Raw genomic sequence first — 23083 nt, forward strand, 5'->3', positions numbered from 1 at the left:
CATTCCTTATTGAATTACCAGTCAAAAAACTGATTGGCACTAGGGTCCCGAGTAAATGGCCAGAGCAAAAACAAAAATCTTTGGAGTCACTGACAATCAGAACCTATGGCATGAATAGTGAAGATGCTTGGATACTAGCCAAGGTATGGACAGGCCAACTGGCTCGAGCTATGGCAAGAATTCAACAATTCCACATAGAGATATCTAAGAGCTCAACATCCTATAATGGAGAATTTTAAACATGTTTTGAAGTCGGACCTTGACAGGGGAACAGAAAGCAGAGGAGAGTCCATCCTTGCTGCTGCAGGACTAAGAGGGCCTAGAAGCATCTGTGTTGTTCATTTTTTAATTTAAACAGAAAGAACAGTTACTACAAACAGATGTCAGGTTGTGTGGAACTGAAGCCTCTGATCAGTAGTGCTTCTTTATGGAAACAGGATTCTAGCAAGATGAGAAGAGCAGCAGTTTTCAGGAATTTAAGACAAGAATTCTCCTTCAGATGTCATCTAAACTTTTAATGCAGCATCTACCTGAAGTGCTGTGCCATCAGAGTTGAAATAACCCTGTATTACCTTACCGCTGTAAATCCAAGGACTTTGATGAATTTAGTATAAATATGGATTTCAGACGTAGCTCATCATTAGATGTTTAAAATGTTCCCGTGGCTGTTAAAGTCAGGTCATTTCTAAATAAGCTAAACATCCCAGTTACCAGTGCTGTGACTTTCACAGCAGGTGAACTTGTTAATGTAATATTTTGATCCTCTTCCTGATTATGTATACAGCTAATTACACAATTAGCAGAGGCTCTGTAAGCGTAATGAAATCTCCCACACATCTGTTAATTCCTGCAACAGGCAGCAAGCGATAGTTAGCATGCAGTTTGCAACTTATCCCCATGACAACAGCTTTATGCAGTAGCTGTTGTCATTTTCAACAGCCCTGTGCGCGTGTTTGTGTACACTTGTTATTTCTGTAATTATATGTGCAATAATTCTCTTACACAAAAATGCTCAGCTTACTTTGTATTAACTGTAACATCTGTTAGATCTTATTGTTGACGTAAATGTTCTCAAACATTTATCTTCAGTGGGAGAAAATACACAAGACAACTTATATAATCCACATGGATGCACATTTTTCTTTTTTTTAAAGAAACATTGTGGGTGGCTGCTTTAACAGCTGTAAATATAAAAGTATTGAAATTTCATAGCAGGAAAAAGTCCAGGGAAAAAACCCTGGTGTGTCTAAACAATTAAAGCCATAGCAGATGCAGCAGCAGGAGATTACAGACTAAACGGGCTTGTTCCACCACAATAATACCGGATACGTGTTTACAATGCACCTGTGAACTGCCAGAAGCTTTCTGATTTGTGTTCCTGTATTTCCTTAAAAAAAGACCAGTATAGTATGATATAACACTAAAACAACCCAGATTACATAAATACTTTAAAATAAATAATTTGTTAATTTGTTTTAATGAAGTAAATACGTCTCAATATTACCTGACTCCATAAATCTCATACTGACTACTTTAATATAAAACTTTAATGTAACCTATTTCTAGGTATATTTGTGATATTTCTACTGGAAAGAGCTTAATTCATGTTACTGTGAAACAGAAAAAACAGACCTCAAATGACGCAGATACTGAGCAGCTTTAGTACAGCACATTCATGTTAAACAAACCGTGACCTGACTAATGTAAGCACAGATGGAAGTTTCATACACAGCTGGTTTTGTGTCCCATCCCAAGGGTAAACCTACCATTTGGGGGAGGGGGCTTTATAAACAGATGCTTCTCTGTAACATAAAGTTACTACACTAACTTCATGGAATAAATTAGTTCAAATCTCTTGCATATTTTAAACTCTCGAGGCAGGAAACTTTAAATAAAAGCAAACACGTTGATGTAGGGGGGGGGAAGCCCCTTTATCAATGCACTTCCCGCAGAAACTAAGATTAATAAAAAGGAATGAATTTATAATGCGGATTATGCTGGTGCTAACTGATCATCGGGGAAAGCCGGCTCAGCTGTTAAACACCTTGGTTCAAGAGAGGGCGCCTTGATCATTTAAATCATCTATTGGAATTATTCTTATAACGGTTCATGCACGAACCAGAATCTTAAAATCATGTCTCACCTTATTCCTTTATATTTTGTATAAAAAAATGAGAAATATGTGCAGCGGTACTGAAACATATGCAAACATAAATGGAAATGCAGCATTTCAAACTGTTCTAACAAGACTGAAAGTCATTATTTGGCAAGACCGCATTTATTCTTCAATACACCCTGAACTCACTCAAACAAACATTCTTTTAATTTCTGTAAGCAGCCTTCAGGAATAGTTCTCCAGGCTTCTTGAAGGACTTATTTGGATGTTGGCTGCCTTTTTGTTCTGTTCTCTAGCAAGATGATCCCACACTGCTTCAATGATGTTGAGGTCCCTGCTCTGGAGAGACCTGGAGAACCACTACACACCATGCCGAGATATTCCACGAGTTTACCTAATAGCACTTAGAGGCTTAGGGACAAGTTTATGCCTGTCATACTGTGCTATATTTAAATGTTGCATTTTTTCAAGATTAAAAAACCCCTATGTGCCTAAAGTTACAATTTAAAACTGAGTCTTTGGAAATGTTCTGCTATGTGTAGATGCAAAACTGGTTCACCCTTGAGTTAGATAACTTTTATATGTTTCATGACTCATAAGTGAGTATTGAGTAGCTTCACAAAGAAACATAAAAACTTCCTCTAAAAATGGTCAGGTACAAGGACTGGACTGAAAATGAATAAAAAAGCAGGCCATGTCCAAAGAAAAACTTTGAAAGACCTTCAGAAAGTTTGGGCAACTGTTGTTTAAAACCACACCAAGTCTGGATCACTGGAAGCAAAAGAGAGCTGTATACTAGCCTAAAAAGCTATTGTAATGTCATACTTTAACAACTACAAGTACATAAAACAGCCTGTTTGCAGTGGGGCACAAATTTAGAGCGAGATTTAACACACACCCACAAATAGCCACCATCTAGCTTTAACTGACCAGTTATTAACAAATATTGTATCAGTACTTAAACACTATGAACACATTCAGCAAAGAAAATTTGAATCATCTTAGAGTAAACTTCAATCACCAATAAAAAGCATCACATAAAAAGAACAGATACCGCTGGAAAGAATGTGTGCATTGACCAATCTTCACCAAAAATGTGTTATGTAACCTTGATAAATATGCAAAGATATCCTGCAGGATCACTTAAAGTCCTGGAGTTTCTAGGTCACATGGACACCACCAGGAACCGGCTAATGGTATTGTGGCTTGAACCCGTCTGCACCGGGGGATTTAAATTATATAAAGCATAGCAAAGATGGGCTTTGAAAAAGTCGGGAAATCTCCAAAGAGAACCAACACAAATGGTCACTTCCTTGTTATGCTCACAGCAATTGGGTTAGCTTACTTCAAACACAATGGCCCTGCATTTTGTGATTCAGTGCTTTGAATAATGCTCTAAATAGGATTTTCTTGGCCACACTGGTTTATTTCAGTTTGCCTGCCAGCCTATGTAGATGAGTTAAGCTCACAAGGCTCTGCAGCGCTAAATCAAGGTAAACACCTTCTACCTTTAGGCAGGAGTGATAACCACACAATGTCAAGGGAAACAGTAGTGGGCTAAACAGCCTGATGATGAGAAGAGATGCTAGAGCCGAGGCAGATTCCAATAAATGCTGCACCTTTCTGGCGGCATATACACACAAACTGCTCAGAGGGTAAAGCAGCCAGGTTTAGCTAAGCAGTCTGGGCCCAAATTTAGCTCGAGATGGGAAATTCTCATTTACACTGAAACTGAAGATGAAAACAAGAAAGGTTGAGCTTTCTTCATTACTGTGGCGAGATAGTGAATAAATGATGTATGATAGATCACTGTTTACCTCATGGACATTTCGCTTCTTTGACGGCACTGGCCATGAATAATGGGAGGACAGATGTTAGATTACAAGGAAATTTTCCATCACTGTTAAACGACAGAGTATAGTGACTAGTTAATTAATCAGCAGACTGAAAGTGTACAGTATACTTTATGTATATGTAGCAGCATGCTGAATAAGCTGGTTTGTCCATATCCATTTAGATCATGTGCAAGGGAGAGATATCAAGAGTTGGACAATGTCTCATCAGTATCACGTATTATCAATTATTGTGTGTTCTTATATCACATTAACTAATCCAAATAACACTAGCATGCCAGACTGACATTTGTTTTTGCCCAAGGAATGCAATCTTGTGATGGCATGCACACATGGGAGGTGAGCTTGATGAAGGATACAGCATGACAAAGAGGCAGAGAAGGAGACAACAGGTTTTATTGTGATTTCCCTCCAGTAAAAAATGCAAAGAACATTGTTGTCAGCTATAAACTTTGTGCCAGCAGCAAAATGTGTTCAACCATGAAAAATACAGCATCAAATGTATTGAAGCATTTGATATAACAGCACACGAGCAATATAGAAAACAAAACCACAGTGGTGATGGAAAGGAGGCCTGGATTTTAAAGCTATGCACACTGATGGGTAAACAAAGGAAAGAATCAGAAGAAGCTTGTTGGTGGTTTGCCATTATGCCATTTGGATGATTAACAATAAAATTGGTTAAAAGGGTCTGGATCTCTCTCTCTCTCTCTCTCTCTTTATCTATCTATCTTACATCTATCTTTCTATCTAGATCATTCATTCATTCATTGTTGAATTGTGGGAAACCTAATATAGTGTTATCCCTGCTTTAAAAATCAGGAATACCAGAAGTAGAAGCAGCCTGTTAACTAAGCACAGCTGTTGTTGTTTGTTTTTCCATTGTGCATTTCTTGTAAGAACTATATTTTTGAAAATGTCACACATTTCACCAATTTTTGCTTGTCTCAGACAGATTTATGAACTCTGAAACAAAGTCCACATATGTCTCATGTCTGGATTTGAAAGAGTGTCACTGATCTCATTCTAGTTCTTGGGTGAAACTTGAAATCTGACAGAAGATTTCATGCCATCTATGTCAAAGAATTTTAAACTCTGCTGGTTTTGTCAGTAGAAAATCATACGGTGCTCTTGCACTGCAGTGAAAGATTTGTAAGGAGCTCCGAGAATAGAGAGCAGAGAAAGCCCAGAAGAGCTTGCAAATAACCCAGGCAGAGTAGCTGGAAACCAGCAAACAACAAAACATCACCATGGTTTTGTAATTTACTGGAGTATCTCCCTGCAGCACGCACCATACTGTGCACATTTCCCAACCAGCTGTCCACCACAATAGGTGTCTAGCTTCGTTCTTTCCTCCTTCGGCGGCAGAACAAGCGCACTGACAGAGAGTCCTGCGAGCTAGTCGTTCTTTCAATATTATAGTGAAATATATTTTTACTCATTTGTGTGTTTCTGTGAAAATGGGAACATTAAAAAGCGCAAAACCACCACAGTGGAAGAAAATATTTCACCGCTTAATACACGATCAGTGATGCATCATTTAGTGTGCGCTCTGCTAAGTTGGCAAAGTGAAAAAGTATTGGAAAAAAAGACTGCTTATTGTGAAGAATGCAGACATCCTTCGGCAATTGCTCAATTGGGCTTAGCATAAGAACGAAGCAAGACATAAAACTAAAAGGATACATGAAATGAAAGAGAAAGCTATACCAAATTAAGCGTGTTGAAGCAAAGGAACTGGTGCAATGGAAAACAAAGTAATGAAGCTGACTTTAAACAGAAAAGAGTTAGAAGGTGGCCACATTGATCTGTTGTGTCTGTCCATGTTCATTAATTCTAATTCATTTTGTGAGACAGGTTTCTGTTGAGCGAGCATGGCTGATTACACATCAGTCACTGTCAGATTTTCATCACTTTTGACAGACAGAATTACCTCTGGACAGTTAAATTCATTGCCCTCTACATAGCCATAGAGGGTAGTCCTGAGACAACCAGTTCATACCATCCCATTATTGTAAATTCTTTGTTAATAAGTATTATATGAAGATTTAAAATAGGCCTGGTGAGGTGCTGGACTGGCTAAAAGTTTTCCATCTCAGTCTTTAGTTTAATTTAAACTGAGGAGTGTGTTCTGTACGTGAAAACAGACCCACTAAGACAGAAAATCTTCTGCACTTGTGTGGTTTCACCCCATGTACAAAATAGAGATGAATTATCAGTGAATTTTACTTTTTATCTCTCAGATCCTTTGAGTTAATAACATGTGTGACCATCTGTGTGAAAAAATGCATTAAGTGAACTCAAATTAACTCAAGATATCACCCTGCAGACTACAGACATGGATACATAATGTCTCCCTTTAAACACACGTATAGAGAGAATCACACGCTCTTAAGTGGCTAAACTATAGCGCTTTCTGTTCTATTTAAAAAAAGAAACTGAGTCAAGACACTGCTGAGATTCTTTTCCCCAGATTTTTGTCAGCATAATCTAAAATAGAGTTTAGAAACCCCAAAAGCACTCAAGCCCTTTGGTTGTTACTGCTTCTAAAACATTAGCTCAGCATGCCCAGTTTTCCGAATTAGCATGCCAGTGAGATTAACTGGTCTTAACACTTGTTCTTTTTTGCCTGCTGATCTGCACAGGCTATTAAAGAGAAAAACTGTAGAGAACAGATCTGCATTACATGCCAGAATTTCATTAGGGCTGTAACTCGATCCATTTTATGGCATGACTCATGGATTTACCCAATTTGGCTCTGCTACCATCGGTCATAATTGGCAGTTGTGTCTACAATTGCACTGGGCGGAGTGATTTCTATATGACTGATTATTCTGGCAGAAAGAAACTTTCATGTGGGAATAGTGATGCCGGCTGCCATTCAGAAGCTGAGGGATGCTCAGATCGACTCTTTTCATGCATTCAAATTGACAGTGTGTTCAGCTAAATCTCTATAAATCCCTCCATTCTTTCAGTATACTGTGGCTATGTAACAGTTGCACAATAAAGTACATATAGGTTGATGCCTTTCAGCACTGGATTACCATGATTGATTAAGAAATAAAACAGTGATCATTTATTTAACACTTTTTCCTTCCTGAGAAAAATGCCATTTGCCAGATCGTTTCCTGGCCCTGGCATTCTGCTAAAAGAATGTGAAATGGAGCATGGAGAAAGGCCTGGCCGCTGCTAATGACTGATTTACTTTCTTTTCAACTGCATCCCCATTTCAACAGTGCACAACAATAAACAACCCATTAGGGAGACTCAAAATAGTTAGAATTTAGTCGAATAAATCAACAACTGAATCATCTAACATCCATCATTGTTTTCTATTTTTTTTTTTTTTGTTTGTAGAATGGAGGCACCGACATTAATGCCGGGTCAGCAATGCTAAGCAGACAGAGAACAAAGTAATTTCTGTCAGAACTGTGCTATCAGACATCTGTCAAAATAAAAACAGAATAAAAATACTACATATGCAAGGAACACACCATCAGCATCCTCTTGAATCTGAACATGGAACACATGGTTGATGATATGCTCAAATACTGCTGTGTATACTGAACAAAAGGCTTTAGTGCAACACTAAATGAAGAGGAGTCGGCTGAATGGCAAGAACAACATCCAGGCTATCAACACCTTCACTCTGCCGGTGGTCAGGTATCCTGCTTGGATAATACGCTTGCCAAAGAAGAAGACAGAAGCCACTGACATCAAGAAGAGGAAACTCCTTACAATGCATGAAGGTTTCAACCAAATCCAGCACCCTGAGACTGTATGCTAAGCGGAAGGAAGCCGAGGTCTAGTGAGTGTCAGTACCAAAGTCCAGGATTAGACAACGAACATCCACGAGTACATCAGGTAGATAGGGACAACTGACCATGTGTTTAGTGAATACCTAACGCAGCAGAAACCCAAGAAAGACGAGGAGCGAGAGGAGGAACCGTCATGGAAGGACAGGCCCTTGCACGGTGGTCCTGGGGTCTATCACACCAGGCAAGACCCCAGGTGCAGGCTGTGTAAAGATGCCCCTGATACAATCCAACACATAACAGCATGGTGCAAGATGCTAGCAGGCAGGGCATATATGGAACGCCATAACCAAGTGGCCAGCATAGTTTACAGGATCCTGTGAGACTTCCAGATACAGACGGACAAACTGGTGATGGCTAACCAACCGGAGATAGTAGTAGACAAGCAGAGGAAGACGGCCATAGTGATAGATGTAACGATAATGAATGACAGCAACATCAGGAAGAACAGTGGTCCTAGTGGTATTCGGAGCACTCAGTAAAGTGACCTCCAAGCTAGGCGAGTGGCTCCAGCAGATCCCAGGAACAACATCTGAGCTCATCCAAGGTCCCTCAAGCTCTCAGGCAGAGGACCCAATATATATAAGCAAGACGGTGAAGCTGCCCTTGCTCAGTATGAGAGGAGACCTTCTTTGAATTACAAAGAGTTCATTCAGTTCCAGTAATGAATGAGTCATACAGGAAGACATATTTCACTGAAAGCACGCTATGGCCACACCATTCATAAATATCATGCATTGTCAGTAAATTAGGATTCAGTTAAACCCCAATTAAGCTTCAAAGAAAAAAAAAAAGAACACGCTAGCCATCAGCTCAAAAAGGCAGTGTTTTTACCAGTAGCTGTATTTGTATATGTAAGCCAGGACAGATGTGTGCTCAGCTGTTAGGACTTTGACAGTCTGAACCACCGAGTTAGGCTTTCAGCTTAAAATCATTCAGAGTGAGGCAGATGAGATAGTGGAGTACTCAATATATATCGTAGCACTAATTCAGCATTTATAATGCCTTGGGCATTAACGCCAATATTTTAGTTCTTTAGTGTTTTGGTCTGAGTTTGTAAAGCTCACAGCTTTTACTTCAAATACCACAGACAATTGAAGAAAGACTGCACCACTAAACTGTACCTTTTGACCATTCCTTGACTTGAATGTGTGCTGAAGTCAGTCCCAGACACTGATTATGTAATCAGCAGCTGCTTTTACAAATCAGACCGTAATCACATCCAGAGTGTGAGAGAGAAGCGAAAAAAGGACTCAGACATTTCACCTTCCAATCGAAAGCACAAAGACCTTCAAATGCTGAATGTTTGAAGACTTCAAGAGTTTGAAGACTTTTGGAAGACATTACCATCACAATTATTTAGAAAGAGTTTACATATTCTTTCTGATTACTCTGGTTTTCTCCTACAGTCCAAAGGCATGCTTGTTAGTTAATTAGTGATTCTAAATTGGCCACAGGTCTGTCTCTTTGTGCCCTGCGATAGAACAGAGACCTGTCGGGAGTGCACGGCGCCTGTCACCCTGTGACAGCCAAGGGATAAATAATTAATTCATTACAATCAATGCCTTTCATGCAGTACAGTGTGCACACTAGGGTTGTCATGATACTAGAATTTCAAACTCAGTACCGATCCCCAGAAAAATACTTGCTACGCCAAACCATTTTTCACAATGGAGGAAAAAAAATTGATAAAATTAACAGGCATATTTTAAAGAATGCATATTTCCTGTGGTTCTTGGCACTATATTTCATTGCTAATTAAATGAGGTTATCAAGGAACTTTACACTGTTTCTGTGTAGATGCTGGTAGACTGCTCTCACCTTCAATCTGCATTATTAGTAAATCAGGACTTTAAGGGAAATATATCACTTTCTATAGACAAATAACTACATTATCCCGTTATGTGAATATTAATATTACAGACCAGTAGAACTGATAACATTTACTGCCGAGATCCAAGATTAATGTTGTTATGTTATTATTAGCCATAGCCGCTAGCTGCCACCTCAACAATAACAGGAGGGGAAGGATAATGTGGGTGATATTTCCATCGGCTAACTGCAATGTGTGTGTCAGACAGGTAAGCATTCAAAATAACTCAAATACTTCAACATTGTCTCAAAATTCTTGATAAAGACTGAAATGTCAGCCTTTAAGCTTCGCCAAGCTTGTTCTATTCAGGTGTTTAGCTGCTAGCGTTATGAGGGGCTCTGTGAAGATGGCACTGTTAATATTGCAAATGAGTATCTGATCCAATAGTAATATTTAGCATCAATTAGTATCCAAGGATCAGTTTTTTGACAACTCTACGCGGCACTAATGCTGCCTTCTGTACTGAAAAAAAAAATCAAGTATTGTTACCTTTCCAGAATTTTGTTACCAAAAGGTGCTATAAGACATACCTAATACATGCATTTTTAACTTCTATATGTAAGTGCTAAAAAAACACAAAGAATATTAAACTTGAACTTATGTAACAGACTGAGTCACTGTTTGCTACAGCAGCTAGACTAAGTACTATACAGTAGCTGTAGCTGTAGCTGCGTATATCAACAATTTTGCAGTTCTTTAAGTCTTTCAGACTTTCCTGGATGATATATGATAGACTCAATTAATTTGCTCAGCTTGTCTACACCTATACAAGGAATACAAAAAGTCATGCACAACACAAGCAAAAACAATGGGGAATACTCATGCATAAAAGGGTCGCAACAGGGTTAATGTGAATAAAACCTACAATACAAACAAATAATTTAAAGCCTCAGATCAAGCAGAGCAGCAGTAGAAACACAATATAGGAAACCCAAAGAGAAAGCCATCCAACGCTGTAGGGCAAGTTCTGACAGCTGAACCATCTTTCTGCCAATGCAACCCATGTTAGACCAAATGTGAGGCAGAAAAACACAGTTGTAAATATTGGTTTCAGCTATTCATAGTTTCAGTGTAGTTACCAAGTTACCAAGAAACAAAAATACTAAGTAAAAATAAAGCAGACATGCCACAAACAAGCAATCAATATCAGTTCTAAATAATGTGGCAAAGTGAAGCACTATTGGCAGGTTGATTAAAACACCACGAGACACATGACATTGTGAATGTAAGAGGAGGAATGGAAAGCTTACACTGTGTTGCATTGTCCTCCAGACAGCCCTCTGAGAGCAGCAGAGAAATGAAGAAGAAAGAGATTTAATTGGACATCAGAGAAATAGAGAGACTGAGAGAGAGAATAGGGCCAAAATAATGACTAGTTAGTGAAGCAAAAAGTTAAATGATAAATGGTGCTGCTAAAATATTCTATTCACCAGCCTATGAGATTGAGTACCTCAAACCATTTTATTCACAATACATTTTCCAGTGTGAAATCAGCTGCTATCAAGTCTGATCAATGCACAGATCACCACCTGCATACAAACAGCAGCCTAATGTGGGAACGCAGGCTGAAGTGGTCTAATGACAGTGGTTGTTTCAAGCAATGCAATGCAATCAGTTTAGCAAAGTACGCCAACTTTTTAATACTTCAGTGTTTCACATGTATTTGTACTGTAAGTATTACACATAACACACCTAATAAATTTACACAGTGAGATGCAAGTACATTGAAGAACGGGTTAGATATGTTTTCCTGAGCTACCCAGTTCCCACTTCTTGGAACAACTTTTCAAATCTTTTGCAAGCAGCAGGCTGGAGTGCATGTAAGCATACATTATTAAAGATAGTGAAACCAGTGGGTTTTCTCTAAATGCGCTTTTGCCTTTTAGATTTTTCCCACACATTTTAATGTGCATGTTATGAATCAGAAAAAAGTGGATTTGGTTCTAATTTTCAAATGAGGCCTGAGTGTAAATATACGGAGTGTTCAAGAATAACCCTTTAAAGGTTCTGGACATCTTTTATACAGTCACTGTGGTATTCCTAACAATTACAGCTATTTTTGGAGTAAAGACTACTTATGGAGACTCTCTGCTGCCTGTAATCACGTCTCTGCTCCTTCCTTTTTTCCATTTTAATCCCATGGAACAACTTGCACAGTTGAAGATTATAAAATGTACCTTTTATTTTAAAAGACAATACTGTGTTTAATAAACGGATTTACTTGTTGGAGTGAGGATTACATAAAAAAACACATCGTCTGAATGGATTGGCCAGAGGAAAAATTCACAGCATAAGGAGCTATTTTCTAGCCTGTGTGAGTGCACACTTCAGCTGATATTCTGTTAGTATTACTTCACAATTGTCTTTTAACTGAATTTACTTAAAGCAGTAACTGTCGAGAAACATAACATATTCATTAAAGATTTGGTAGAAGGCCATATCGTGTTAAACAGCAGGAATAGTAACAATTTCAGACTTTTATGAGTAAAAAACAATAAAATATATCCACTCATTAGGTACACCTTTTCAACTGCTTCTTTAACACAACTATCTAATCAGAAGGTCACAAAGCAACAATGCAATGCATTTAGGGATATACAGATGAGTCCAACTGAGCATCAGAATTGGGAAGAAATGTGTTTTGAACGTGGCATGGTTGCTGGTGCCAGACAGGCTAGTCTGAGTATTTCAGAAACTGCTCATCTCCTGGGATCCCCCCCCCCTCTCCAGAACAATCTCTATAGTTTACAGACAACAGTCAAAAACGAGAAAATATCCAGTAAGATGCAGTTCTATGCCTTGTTGATGCCAGAGGTCAGAGTAGAGTGGCTAGACTGCTTCAAGTTGATAGGAAGGCAACAGCAACTCGAATAAATACTCGTTACAACCAACGTATGGAGAAAGGTGTCTCTGAATGCACAACACATCAAACCTACAGCAGCAGAAAACCACACCTGGTGCCACAGAAGACTGGAAAAATGCCACCTGGTCTGATGAGTCTCCATTTCTGCTGAGACGTTCAGACGGCAGGGCCAGAATTTGGTGTAAACAACATGAAGGAGGATTGTTCCTTAGCATGTCTATCTCTTTATGACCACAGTGCTTTATGTTAGGCATGCCTACTCATACAAGTGTGTTTCATATCCATAAGAATAAGTCAGCTTGACATGAAACACACACAGCTTAGTTAATATCAGGTGCATCGCTTTTGCTGCTACATGACAGCAGCACATATTTTGTAGCAACAGGGGAAAAGATGAGGAGTCGTGGGCTGTGAGGCCCGGTTTAACATCGTATCAACTTATGGGCTTCTGCGCAGCTCTATAGCGAAGCTTGACGTTGACAGCCTCCTACACAATGTGCCTCAGTAGCATCAGGGGGCTCCGCAGACCTTTTTTGTAGCCTCAATTAATGTCTTAGCATTTTTTCATCATTCTGACGTTTGGTGGGTGGATGCTGAATCTTTTGTACGCTGTTGTTCACTCAACATTTTGCACATTTTGGGATAAGGCTTGGGCTTTACCCTTCTCTCATGCTCACGAGGAATATGTATTAAACAACATGTCCAGCTTGTGTTGAAAAAGCGTGTGCTGTTGTGATTTTTCTCTGTAACCATCAGCAGTGAGTGAAAGAACAGAAATATTTTAAGTCCGAGTACAGCAGCAGTGGAAGTCACACAGCACCTGGGGGCTATATGGACTATATGAACAAGCCTCTATTTTTTCTGGCCTTTTGACATGAGCCCCAGTAAGTCGACCTTAAACTCAGCATGCCACCACCGAGTCTGCCTCTGCCAATAAAATTTCAAAAACACTCCACTTCTGTACAGAGGAAATCAGTTGAGCTTTTGAAAAATGTGAGAAAGGAAGCGTGTTCTGCATCCTTTGTTGGCAGAATCCTGACTTCTTTACTGGAAATCATCATGCATTAGCACCGCATGAGTTAGGCTTTAAAGTCAAGGCTTTGTATTCGAGGTTTGCTTTAGGAATGGATCAGTTCTTCCACATTAATTATTTCATCTTTCAGTCATCTCTGGAGCTGTTTATATCACAAAGGTAATTATTATTTCATTTAATTTTTATAACTGCATTTTTCAATCCAGGTTTACAGTACTGGCGAAATTATCTAGTCTCGGTGCATACCAGTCTATCCAGGCTTGTTCCAGCTGCAGTGGTTGGCCTCTCCTCAGGGGTGTAGGGCCTGAAACGCCCACTGAACACATCTGAGATGCCCCGCACAGACCTGCCTATTCCTGATGGCTTTGGTTGGCCACACCCTTGAAAGACCTAAAAACAGAAGAGAGGTACACAAAGTTACCGCAGAGAAAAGGCAGACGCCAGGGAAAAGAGGACAAACTGCCCAGTTTTGTAATAATAATGCAATATTTCCCCATAATAATGACAGCGAACTTTGCAGTGATAAATAATTTAGTTGTCAGCATTCAGAGGATGCACAAAACTGCACTGAGCCAGGGCTGAGTCTGTTACTTTGTAGATTACACATCCATTTTGATCCCACAAAACTTGTACTTTGCTCTACCACTGATATTTCTCCCTCTGTCAATTTGCTCTCAGCACCATTTCTGCTCTGTGATTTGAGACAGCCAAACTGTAGAGAGCCGTCCTGGAACCAATACTGTCTATCAGTGATGAGTCTCTTTTTAAATGAAGTGTGATATTGTTGGGAGAAAAGGAATTAACCCTTGATATGTTGTTACTCAGTCGTCCTAGCGAGATATAAAATTAAGAAAATCTGACCAGGATTCTGTGTCGCATCCTTGTTTTGCATCCACGTTATTACAAACTACAACTGAAATGAAGCTGTCAGCGTACAGAAGAGATAAAAGTAATAGGCTAATTTTATTCTAAACTGCAAATAGGAAAACTTTTGGGAGAGAAAAATGCAGAATTGTAGCATTTTGTAATATTTAGTGTTACATGGCTGAGCGATACAGAGAAAGTAACTACCGGGGAACAATGTAAACCCGCACACACATTGGCTTTTTTAAAAGGAAAGTTCTTAAATTTAACAAACAAAAGTCCAGTTGTTTATGCTTTGAGAAGTGCAGATTTACCACTGGAATCTCGCATTAATCAGTGTGTGGCTCATAGAGGTTCATATGAACAGCAGATTGCTTTTAAGGCCCAAACAAGACACCTCCAAACAGCACAGCTCATTAGCATTCATCCCTGGCACGTTTACTGGCCCCTGGCTCAGTAGGTGATGGAGCACCCTAATGTATTAGATGGCTGTCATGACAAGAGACTGCTTTTTCTAATATTTAGCAATTCTTCACCATGATTACGCTTCCAATATCTTGTACATCGCACAAGCAAAATGTTTTTCAACAGGTTTGAGGAGCAGTAAACGAAGAACAAGACAACTCAGGGAAATGGTCAAAATGTGAAAGATTATAATCTGACACCAATCTGTCAGCCAAGCACAGCCTCAGAGAAGTGAGACGTCAAGCGCATTGACAAGGGGTTAAGTTGGACATTGACAGCTGTTTGATATGGGAGACAATGTGACGGCTAATTCACAGTGACTTTTGTAACTCTGGCATGGAGATGGGCCACACGTAACCATCAGAATAACAATGATGAAGTGAAAAAGCTGCCTTTTAACAAGAAAGGCAGTGAAAAACCATCCACTGTGTGATAATATCCTAATTGTGCCACTTCATATTTAAAATGTGCCAAAGACCAATTTACAATATGAAGTCTAAAGAGGACAAAGACAGAATTAGCAGCGAAAACGTTAATATGTCCTGTCCCAAATTTTAGATATGCGAATACAATTGTGATGTTTAGGAGACTGTGTTATGTGTAAAAGCTTGTCACAGGGTTCCAAATATATGTTGCATTTACATTGCACAGATTGACATATTTCTGCTGAATCATGCAGATTCATATGAATGACAAAATAAAAAGGGACAATGAGATGAGAAGTTGAGGACTGCTAATATAGTCCAGTTATTATGCTCATTATTTCCTGGATGAGATATTAGACAAGGCAATTTTTTATGCTACTTGTGGTTTTACACTACTTAAAAATGTACACACTGTTTATCAGGTCAGATATTGTGTGTGTGTGTGTGAACACTGTTTTCAGCACAAATTCAACAAAGTCAGCACAGCTTCTTCAGGATACAGTACCTTGGCTGACACTTGCATGCTGTTGTCCTGCATAGTCATGATAGCGTCAGAGATCTTGATGTCAATTGGTTGTATAACTGCTTCAATATTGGAGGGGCCTTGCAGCCTGTCTGCCACCAGCAGCATGGCATCTGTCAAAACACAGAGGACACATGTCAGTTTAGAAATATTTAACACAAATGGATTGGTTCTCCATTATGAGTGAGTATCAGTATGTTAACATTGCATTTGAGTATTATCAGCTTTCAGCACAAAACCCTCAAAGTATTAAGCTCTGCGACTGCGACACTGATTTAAACAACAGGGCAAACAACTGTCTCGAGATTGTCTTGACAACCAAAAATTACAAATCCGAAAAGGAACCTGCAATTTCCATTGTTTTTGTAGGTTGAAATAGTACATCAGGTAGAAAATAAGTAAAACTACTTGCAAATGAATCAGCCTTTTCATGTTCAGCGACATGCGATACAGTTCAGTAGGAAATATTAAAGTCAGACGTTTTTTTTGTAGAGGAAAGAGGGAAGCATCATCATGGCAACTATGACAACAACGTTTAAAAAGACTGGCAAAGATTTTTACCCAAACAATGATGTTTTTTGATGCCTGACCTTAACCAACTAGCTTTACTTCTCACATATGAATCAAACTTGGTGTAAAAGTCAAAAGAGTTTAATCCAGCACTGCCAAACCAACATCTAAATGTTGACTTTTAATTATAGATTTTTTTTTCCAGTTTTCAATTCAATTCAATTCAATTTTATTTATATAGCGCCAAATCACAACAACAGTCAGTTCAAGGTGGTTTATATTGTAAGGTTTAGACCTATGAGACCCTACGAGCAAGCGCTGGGCGACAGTGGAAAGGAAAAACTCCCTTTTAACAGGAAGAAGCCTCCAGCAGAACCAGGGAGGAGCAACCATCTGCCACAACTTTAATCTAGTTTTATGACTAAAAAAGGATGAAAATATACTAATGACATATACAGCAAAGTAAATAACATATAATTTAAAAAAACCAAACCAAACCCACACATATTCACAAACACTGGCAGGCTCTGTGCTTGTCTTAATTTAATTGCTGCATCTTCTTTTCTTTAAATGTGTCAGAATATTTTCAGTGAATAACATCTCTTGAGACTCCGGTGGCTACTGAATGATGCACCAGGAATGATTAATGAACTGATTACCAATCATCTCGGGACCTAAGCCAACACATTCTTCTTCAGTGGATTGTCTCTTTTTAAACAACATGACATCTTGATTCATGGATCCAAACAGTTCCACTTTAGTCTCGTCACTCTGTTAACAGAATCATTCAATCTACAGGCTGATCTGTTACTTTCGTCCACATTTAAGTCAGCTTGTGTTTTGTTTTACTCGGTAAAATTGTGCAGCAAAAGTGCCGTCATGAAGTCCCTGCTTGCAAACAAAACAAAGAGTCTTAAGGCACTTTAGCAGTGTTTTGATTCTCGCGTGTTTCGCTGTGAAGACAGATACTCTGCTACATCTGGTAGATGTTCACAGTTTTGATTTCCCATGTGAATTTTGTAGCCTGCTCTCTTTTCCAGCAACACACCTATAAATCATCGGTGTCATGGTTTGTGTTACTTAAGTGTCTGTGTTTGTATTTTATTTCAAAACCCCGATGAAACCTTCCAGCTGAAAAATATAGCTATGTAATATTTCCTTGACAAAGTCCTTGCTTGTTTAGTGTTCTTCTTATACTCTGCAGATTCTTTGTTCTTGCTTTCATTAAGTCTTTGGCAGTCATGTTTATCCAGTGAGGTTTCCTGCTGTACAGTGACTTTAGTATCATGCTGCCAAAACTGTATCTTGGAATTTGAAGTCTTTGAGCAATCTTTAAAAAAAAAATGGTTTAGTTAAATAATTTCTTATCTTAGCTTTTGAGACAGCACCTTTATCTTATCCAGGTTTGCTGCAGAGCTTGGACACCTGCATAGGTGAGAATAATGCCTGTACCACAGGTCGGTCTAGAGTTCCCAGAAGCTTAATTATCTTTTGACAGCCCTATATTACAATTTTTCCTTTTTAAAAGAAGGTGGTGACGCTCTGGAAATATAAATAACAGGGTCAAAACCATAGATCCTTCTCACAACACACCAAAAACACCCAATTTCCCATTTCAGTGTTTTACAAAGGCATAAAAATGCCCCCATCTCTCTTTCTGACATGTCATTGGTTCTCGTGCCGTGCATCTGCTGCCTGTTGTTTTGGACCCTCTACCACCTGTAGGCTCTGGGCAATATTTGCTCATCACTTCCCAATTTTATACATAGACTATTTGTGCAGAGTGATGAGCCTAGATGCCAAGCTCTAACAATATTCTGCTGCTGTAAGAAATGAATCATTAGGTTAATTTGCAAATGCTCAGTGACATAACTGAATATAGGAAGAGCACACCAGAGAGGCTGAGTCATGAAGAAGAAAAGGTAAGGGGAGAGGAGTTAACTGCGAGAAAAGGCGAGGGCAAATAGATCAACAATTTAAGAAGCTGGAGAGCGTTGCTTAAAGAGCTAAATATACCCACTGGTAGGCATGTGCGAGTGTGTGTGTGTGTTTTTATGTGCACACACACCTATATACACATACATACATACATACATAAAGCAGGGGCCGTGACCTTGGACGACTCTCGGCACGAATCGATACCTAAAACAGATTACCCACCGAACCTGACACTTTTCATTTTCATTATAAGACTGTGATATTAATATGTTCATACAGAAGAATGGTACTATTGATTGAGTCGGGCTGGGAGATGTCTGAGGTGAAAATAATGTGTTTGATAATACACTGTCCTGTCTCTCAAAAAGTAATTAAAAGTCTTGTCTGTGGGTATAGCACTGGTTAAATGGAAGGGTAGAGATATCAAGGAGACGTCTATCTCTGTGCAGTGACATTTGCAGGGATGTGAACAAATCAGGAAAAGCCTATTTAGCCCAAAGGGCAGAAGAAACACTGTTCTGGCTCCACTGAGTCTTCAGTAATGTTTGAATCAAATGTGTAAGTCATTAAATAGATGTGATTATAACCAGAGTTCTGGCACGGAGTGATAAGTAGCCTCTAGGTCTGAAGCCTGAGGGGGTGAAGCCTGCAACGACGCTGCCAAAAAGCAGAACTTCATCCTCTTGCATGGCCACTTAAATCAGGTCTAAATGACTGTATGCAATATAAAATGCTTAAACAACATCGAAAACTGCTTCTGCTGACAACAAATTATTTAGTGAATATGGCTCCACAGCTTTAGGTTAAAAAAACTGTGCTTTTTGAAAAAGCCGTGTTATCGTTTAACATCAACTAACAGATATGATGCAAACATGTTTACAGTAGCCAGCTGCAGTGTGTGGGCTCCTCTCAAAATTACACACAATGCCCAAGTTTATCATAACTGAGCAACGTATCAGTTGGTGACACAACGACAATGGAAGTCTGCAGAGACAATACTTGTCATTTGAGTATGATGTTGTTTTTTTGGGGGTTTTGTGTGGAATCTGTTAACAGTAAGGAAACTGTAATAAAGCATCACTGCATCGGTACATTGTCTGCCGCTCTCCCATCACTGCTGATGTTTTGTTGTTGCAGTGCAAGTTTGCAAATGCAGTTTCAAAACAGCTCAGTAGTTTCAAACTACTGAGCACTCCAAAGAAATCAGGGCAAGAGGCTCTTATGTCTAAATGGCAAAGCAGGTCATTTGTCAGCATGATTTTTGAGTGCGTGCTAATCGGACACCCCTGTGGTTCAGGCATGATTATGTTTAGGCAACTGAAATTACTTTCCAATGGTCAGAAAGTTGTTATTGTTGTTAAACCAAATCAATAGTCACTGATTGTTGGTAAAAGAAAGGATATAAAACCATTACCCAAGAGTCAAAACTGAGCTCTTTATCCCCCAGTGACTGCTCTAAGGAACTTTTCCTGAGATTGAACTGCATAATCTCGGTTTTAATATTATGCATTTTAGCCTTGTGTGGAAACTTCACCTTGTTCACTAAAGAAAAGCTTAGGGGTCTTGTAAAATTGACAAATAAGATCGTTGGGGTAAGTCAGCTACAGCTCTTGCAATTACAGTGCAGCACAGAGGCACTGAGGAAAGCCAATACCATTCAAGACTGTCCTGACCAGCCATTGTGGAATGTGTTTAGCTCCTGCCTTCAGGCCAGCATTTCCGAGTGGCTATCATGAGATTTAAAAAATATAAAATCCCCCTTCTCTCAGTGGCAATTGACAGGGCAGGATATTAAGCTCACCCGCTTGACTAAGAGGAGTGATTTCGGAGACAGATGAGTACAGATGAGGGAGTACTAACCTTTTTCGAGAGGGGTCTATTAAAAACAAAGATTAAATCACTAACCTGGTATTAACAATTAACAAATTAAGCTGTAACAGCTCTCAGGTCTAGTAGGGCTGTGCAGCTGCCATGCTGCAACACAGCATATTCAAAAGAAAAAGTGTAACATTAATATGTAACATCACTGTTATTATTAAATCCTTCATTTAACTGTTTCTCTGTTTGAGATCGAGAGCTCTTTTTCAGGAGAGACCTGTGTACAAAAAACATACAACCACATAATGAAATGACCTTATATGTGATCACAAATTAAGAAACATATATTCAAGAGTAGCTGCAGATAAATATATATGACCTTTTAAAATGCTCCAATGAAATCAGAGAATGTAGCTTTGTAGTTCTTTTGTAGTCTCCATTTGTAGGCAGGAAAATATAAAGTAGTATAAAGTAATTCATTTTCATTTAGCTAATGCTAAAATGTCCTGGGACCTGACATTGACAATCTATGCAGTAGGGCCTTGTAAATAAACCTCATGCAAGGTTGCCTGCTTTTATTCATTAGGGAGGACCATTCCACTTTTTCATGTAAGATACAATGGTGAGTAAGAAATTAATCACCTGTGCTAAATTGCAACGCCCGGTGATACACAGAGTCAAGCGGCTTCAAGGTGGTCGAAGCGTGCATATAAACAATATCCCTACAATCAAGCACAGACAAAACTGTGGACTACACAGTGATCTGACTATCTGCGAATGACGAAGATCTGAAGAAACAAGATCCCAATCTCTGTCTTTAACTTTGTTGACAGGTTTTCCACATGTTTTTTTTAAACTGTAAAATCTCTAGTATTTAAATAAAACCTGATACCTTTACAAAATAAAGTCAGAGAAAGATTAACAAAGACATTTATCAACATGACATTATGTTTCTGGTTACTAGTGCTGAAGGTGGGAGAGCTGAATGTCTATGTAGCACATAAACAGCCTTAACAACATGAGCTATTGATGATGAAAATCACTGACAGCTAACCATTAATCCACAATATATCTGTGATTTCATTGTTTCACTTAATATTTCTGTTTTTATGTTACATTTTATATTTTAACCATTGTATGTTAATATTCTTTAAATATACTATGTATTCTGCCCTGATTACTATGCAATTGTTTGCTGATGCAATAACTATCTGAAAAGGGCCTCATTAGCTTGAAGAGTTTAACTTATGAAGTTGTTAATAAACGTTTCAGATTGGTTATTTTTTCCTTTGACATTTTGCTTGTTTAAGAAGAGAAATCAGACTCACAGGCAGCACACTCAAAGGGCATTTGCAGCATCTCAGACGCCAAAGTTCAGATTTTGACAGACAATGGGGGATTCATTGAGTATGAGTGTTAAATCTGAATTTATTATGAGTCTTTTAAGGATGCTAAACTTAATGACTAAAATGTTACCTTTCATGGGTAAAACTAGAGCTTTGATTTTGATGGGAAAAGGGGAGGCGTCTATATAAGTCCAAATAGTGTATGCATTCAGTTTATAATTTGTACTGGAAATTATTTACCATTCGAACAAACATGTCTGTGTTCTATGTTGTCTACTGTATGCCAGGCCCTCGCTTTTAAAGCGTACTGAGTGAATACAGACGCAGATAGTCTCCCTCTTCGCTCTGTTAGTGCCTGTGCCTTTGAAAAGCGCTCCTGTTTGTTTACTCTGTAGTCTCAAATTGGGCGTGATGCTTGGTTAGATTTCCATCAGGAGCTGGCTGGAGGTCATTGCAGGGGACCAGCTTCAGTCCTGTGAAGTCTTCAGCTGCCTATGTTTAGCAGAGTACTTCTCTAATGCTTTTGCAAAAAAAAAACAAAATGCCTCGGTGGAATTCAGTGAGAGTAGATGGGAAATTGGCAGCAATTCTGTTACCCATTCCATAAAAGACTCAAAGACCTAAATGATATCCTCAGTGGAGTTCTGACAGCCTATTTTTCATATAGCTTAATGAATATTTGATGGATTGCGAGTATGAGTCAACCATATGAACTGTTAAGAGGGGGTTAGTTGTACATGCTTAAATGACTTCTGATAAAATATAAAATACAAGAACTTATATATCACTTATAATACAAGAAATATATATCTTGAAACCGTGAATGATATTAAAGTTCATGTACTGTTTTAATTGTTTTGTTTAGTTTCTAAGTGATACCATTGACACCACTACCCTTCACTGCCATGCAGTCTAAGTGTTTTGGCTTGCTTCATGTCCTAGACCCAGTTAGTCAGGTTTAAATGGATAACGGGAAGCTTGCTACCTATTCTGTTTGGTTTGCAATTCTTCTGCATTTCCCAACTTATACAGAGTTTAAGCACAAATACTTTGTGAATCTAATCAATGGAAGTCATTCTGTGACCAGAGTTGGTTGTGTTGAAACAGGACCTTAAATAGAAAAAAAAAAAAATTATATATAATTATAATATAGTCTGTAGGTGATCTGCATACATTTAAAGCTAAATATGGGGTCTATTTCCTAAACCTGCATCATCATATACTGTTTTAGCACTGTTTATGGTTATGTGAATGATATGAATTTGCACTGAGCTGTTTACCTCCTATAATTTGAAAAGTACTATTAGTATCACCACACCATCAAACATACCACTGCGACACAGGGTAGGGTCATCAAGACTGTGCAGCAAAGAAAAGAAAAGAAAAGTCCTGAAAGTTAACTTTAAATGCGGCCAGGATCTGGACTTTATTGAAAATGGTTCAGTAAGTGATTTCTTTCTGGAAATGCAATTTCAAGGCTTCGAGACAACAAAGACAATGTTGACTTTTATGTTATTCAGATTTCATTCGTGGGGACATTTTCCCGTCTACTGACCACCAGATTCACATTATGAACAAATGTTTAAACAAAGTTGTAGAAATATGTGATTTACATCCAAATGTTTTGGCAGGGAACACCTCCCC

At 38.7% G+C, this 23083-nt stretch overlaps 1 protein-coding gene across 2 annotated transcripts in view; it reads right to left on the reverse strand.

The window, feature by feature from the left end:
• Positions 1–23083, reverse strand: part of gpc6a (glypican 6a) — a 141330-nt gene that overhangs the window by 22417 nt on the left and 95830 nt on the right. The window contains exons 5-7 of one of the 2 annotated variants that reach the window (XM_005724212.1): positions 15810–15940; positions 13797–13940; positions 10905–10934 (exon numbers count right to left, since the gene is read on the reverse strand). In XM_005724212.1, coding sequence (XP_005724269.1) covers positions 10905–10934; positions 13797–13940; positions 15810–15940 — 305 coding nt within the window. The remainder of the gene's footprint in view (positions 1–10904; positions 10935–13796; positions 13941–15809; positions 15941–23083) is intronic. The other variant, XM_005724213.1, reaches the window with a different exon arrangement.

The sequence above is a fragment of the Pundamilia nyererei genome, unplaced genomic scaffold (assembly GCF_000239375.1).
Source record: "Pundamilia nyererei isolate P.nyererei 1_Seehausen unplaced genomic scaffold, PunNye1.0 scaffold00011, whole genome shotgun sequence".
Taxonomy (NCBI): Eukaryota; Metazoa; Chordata; class Actinopteri; order Cichliformes; family Cichlidae; genus Pundamilia; species Pundamilia nyererei.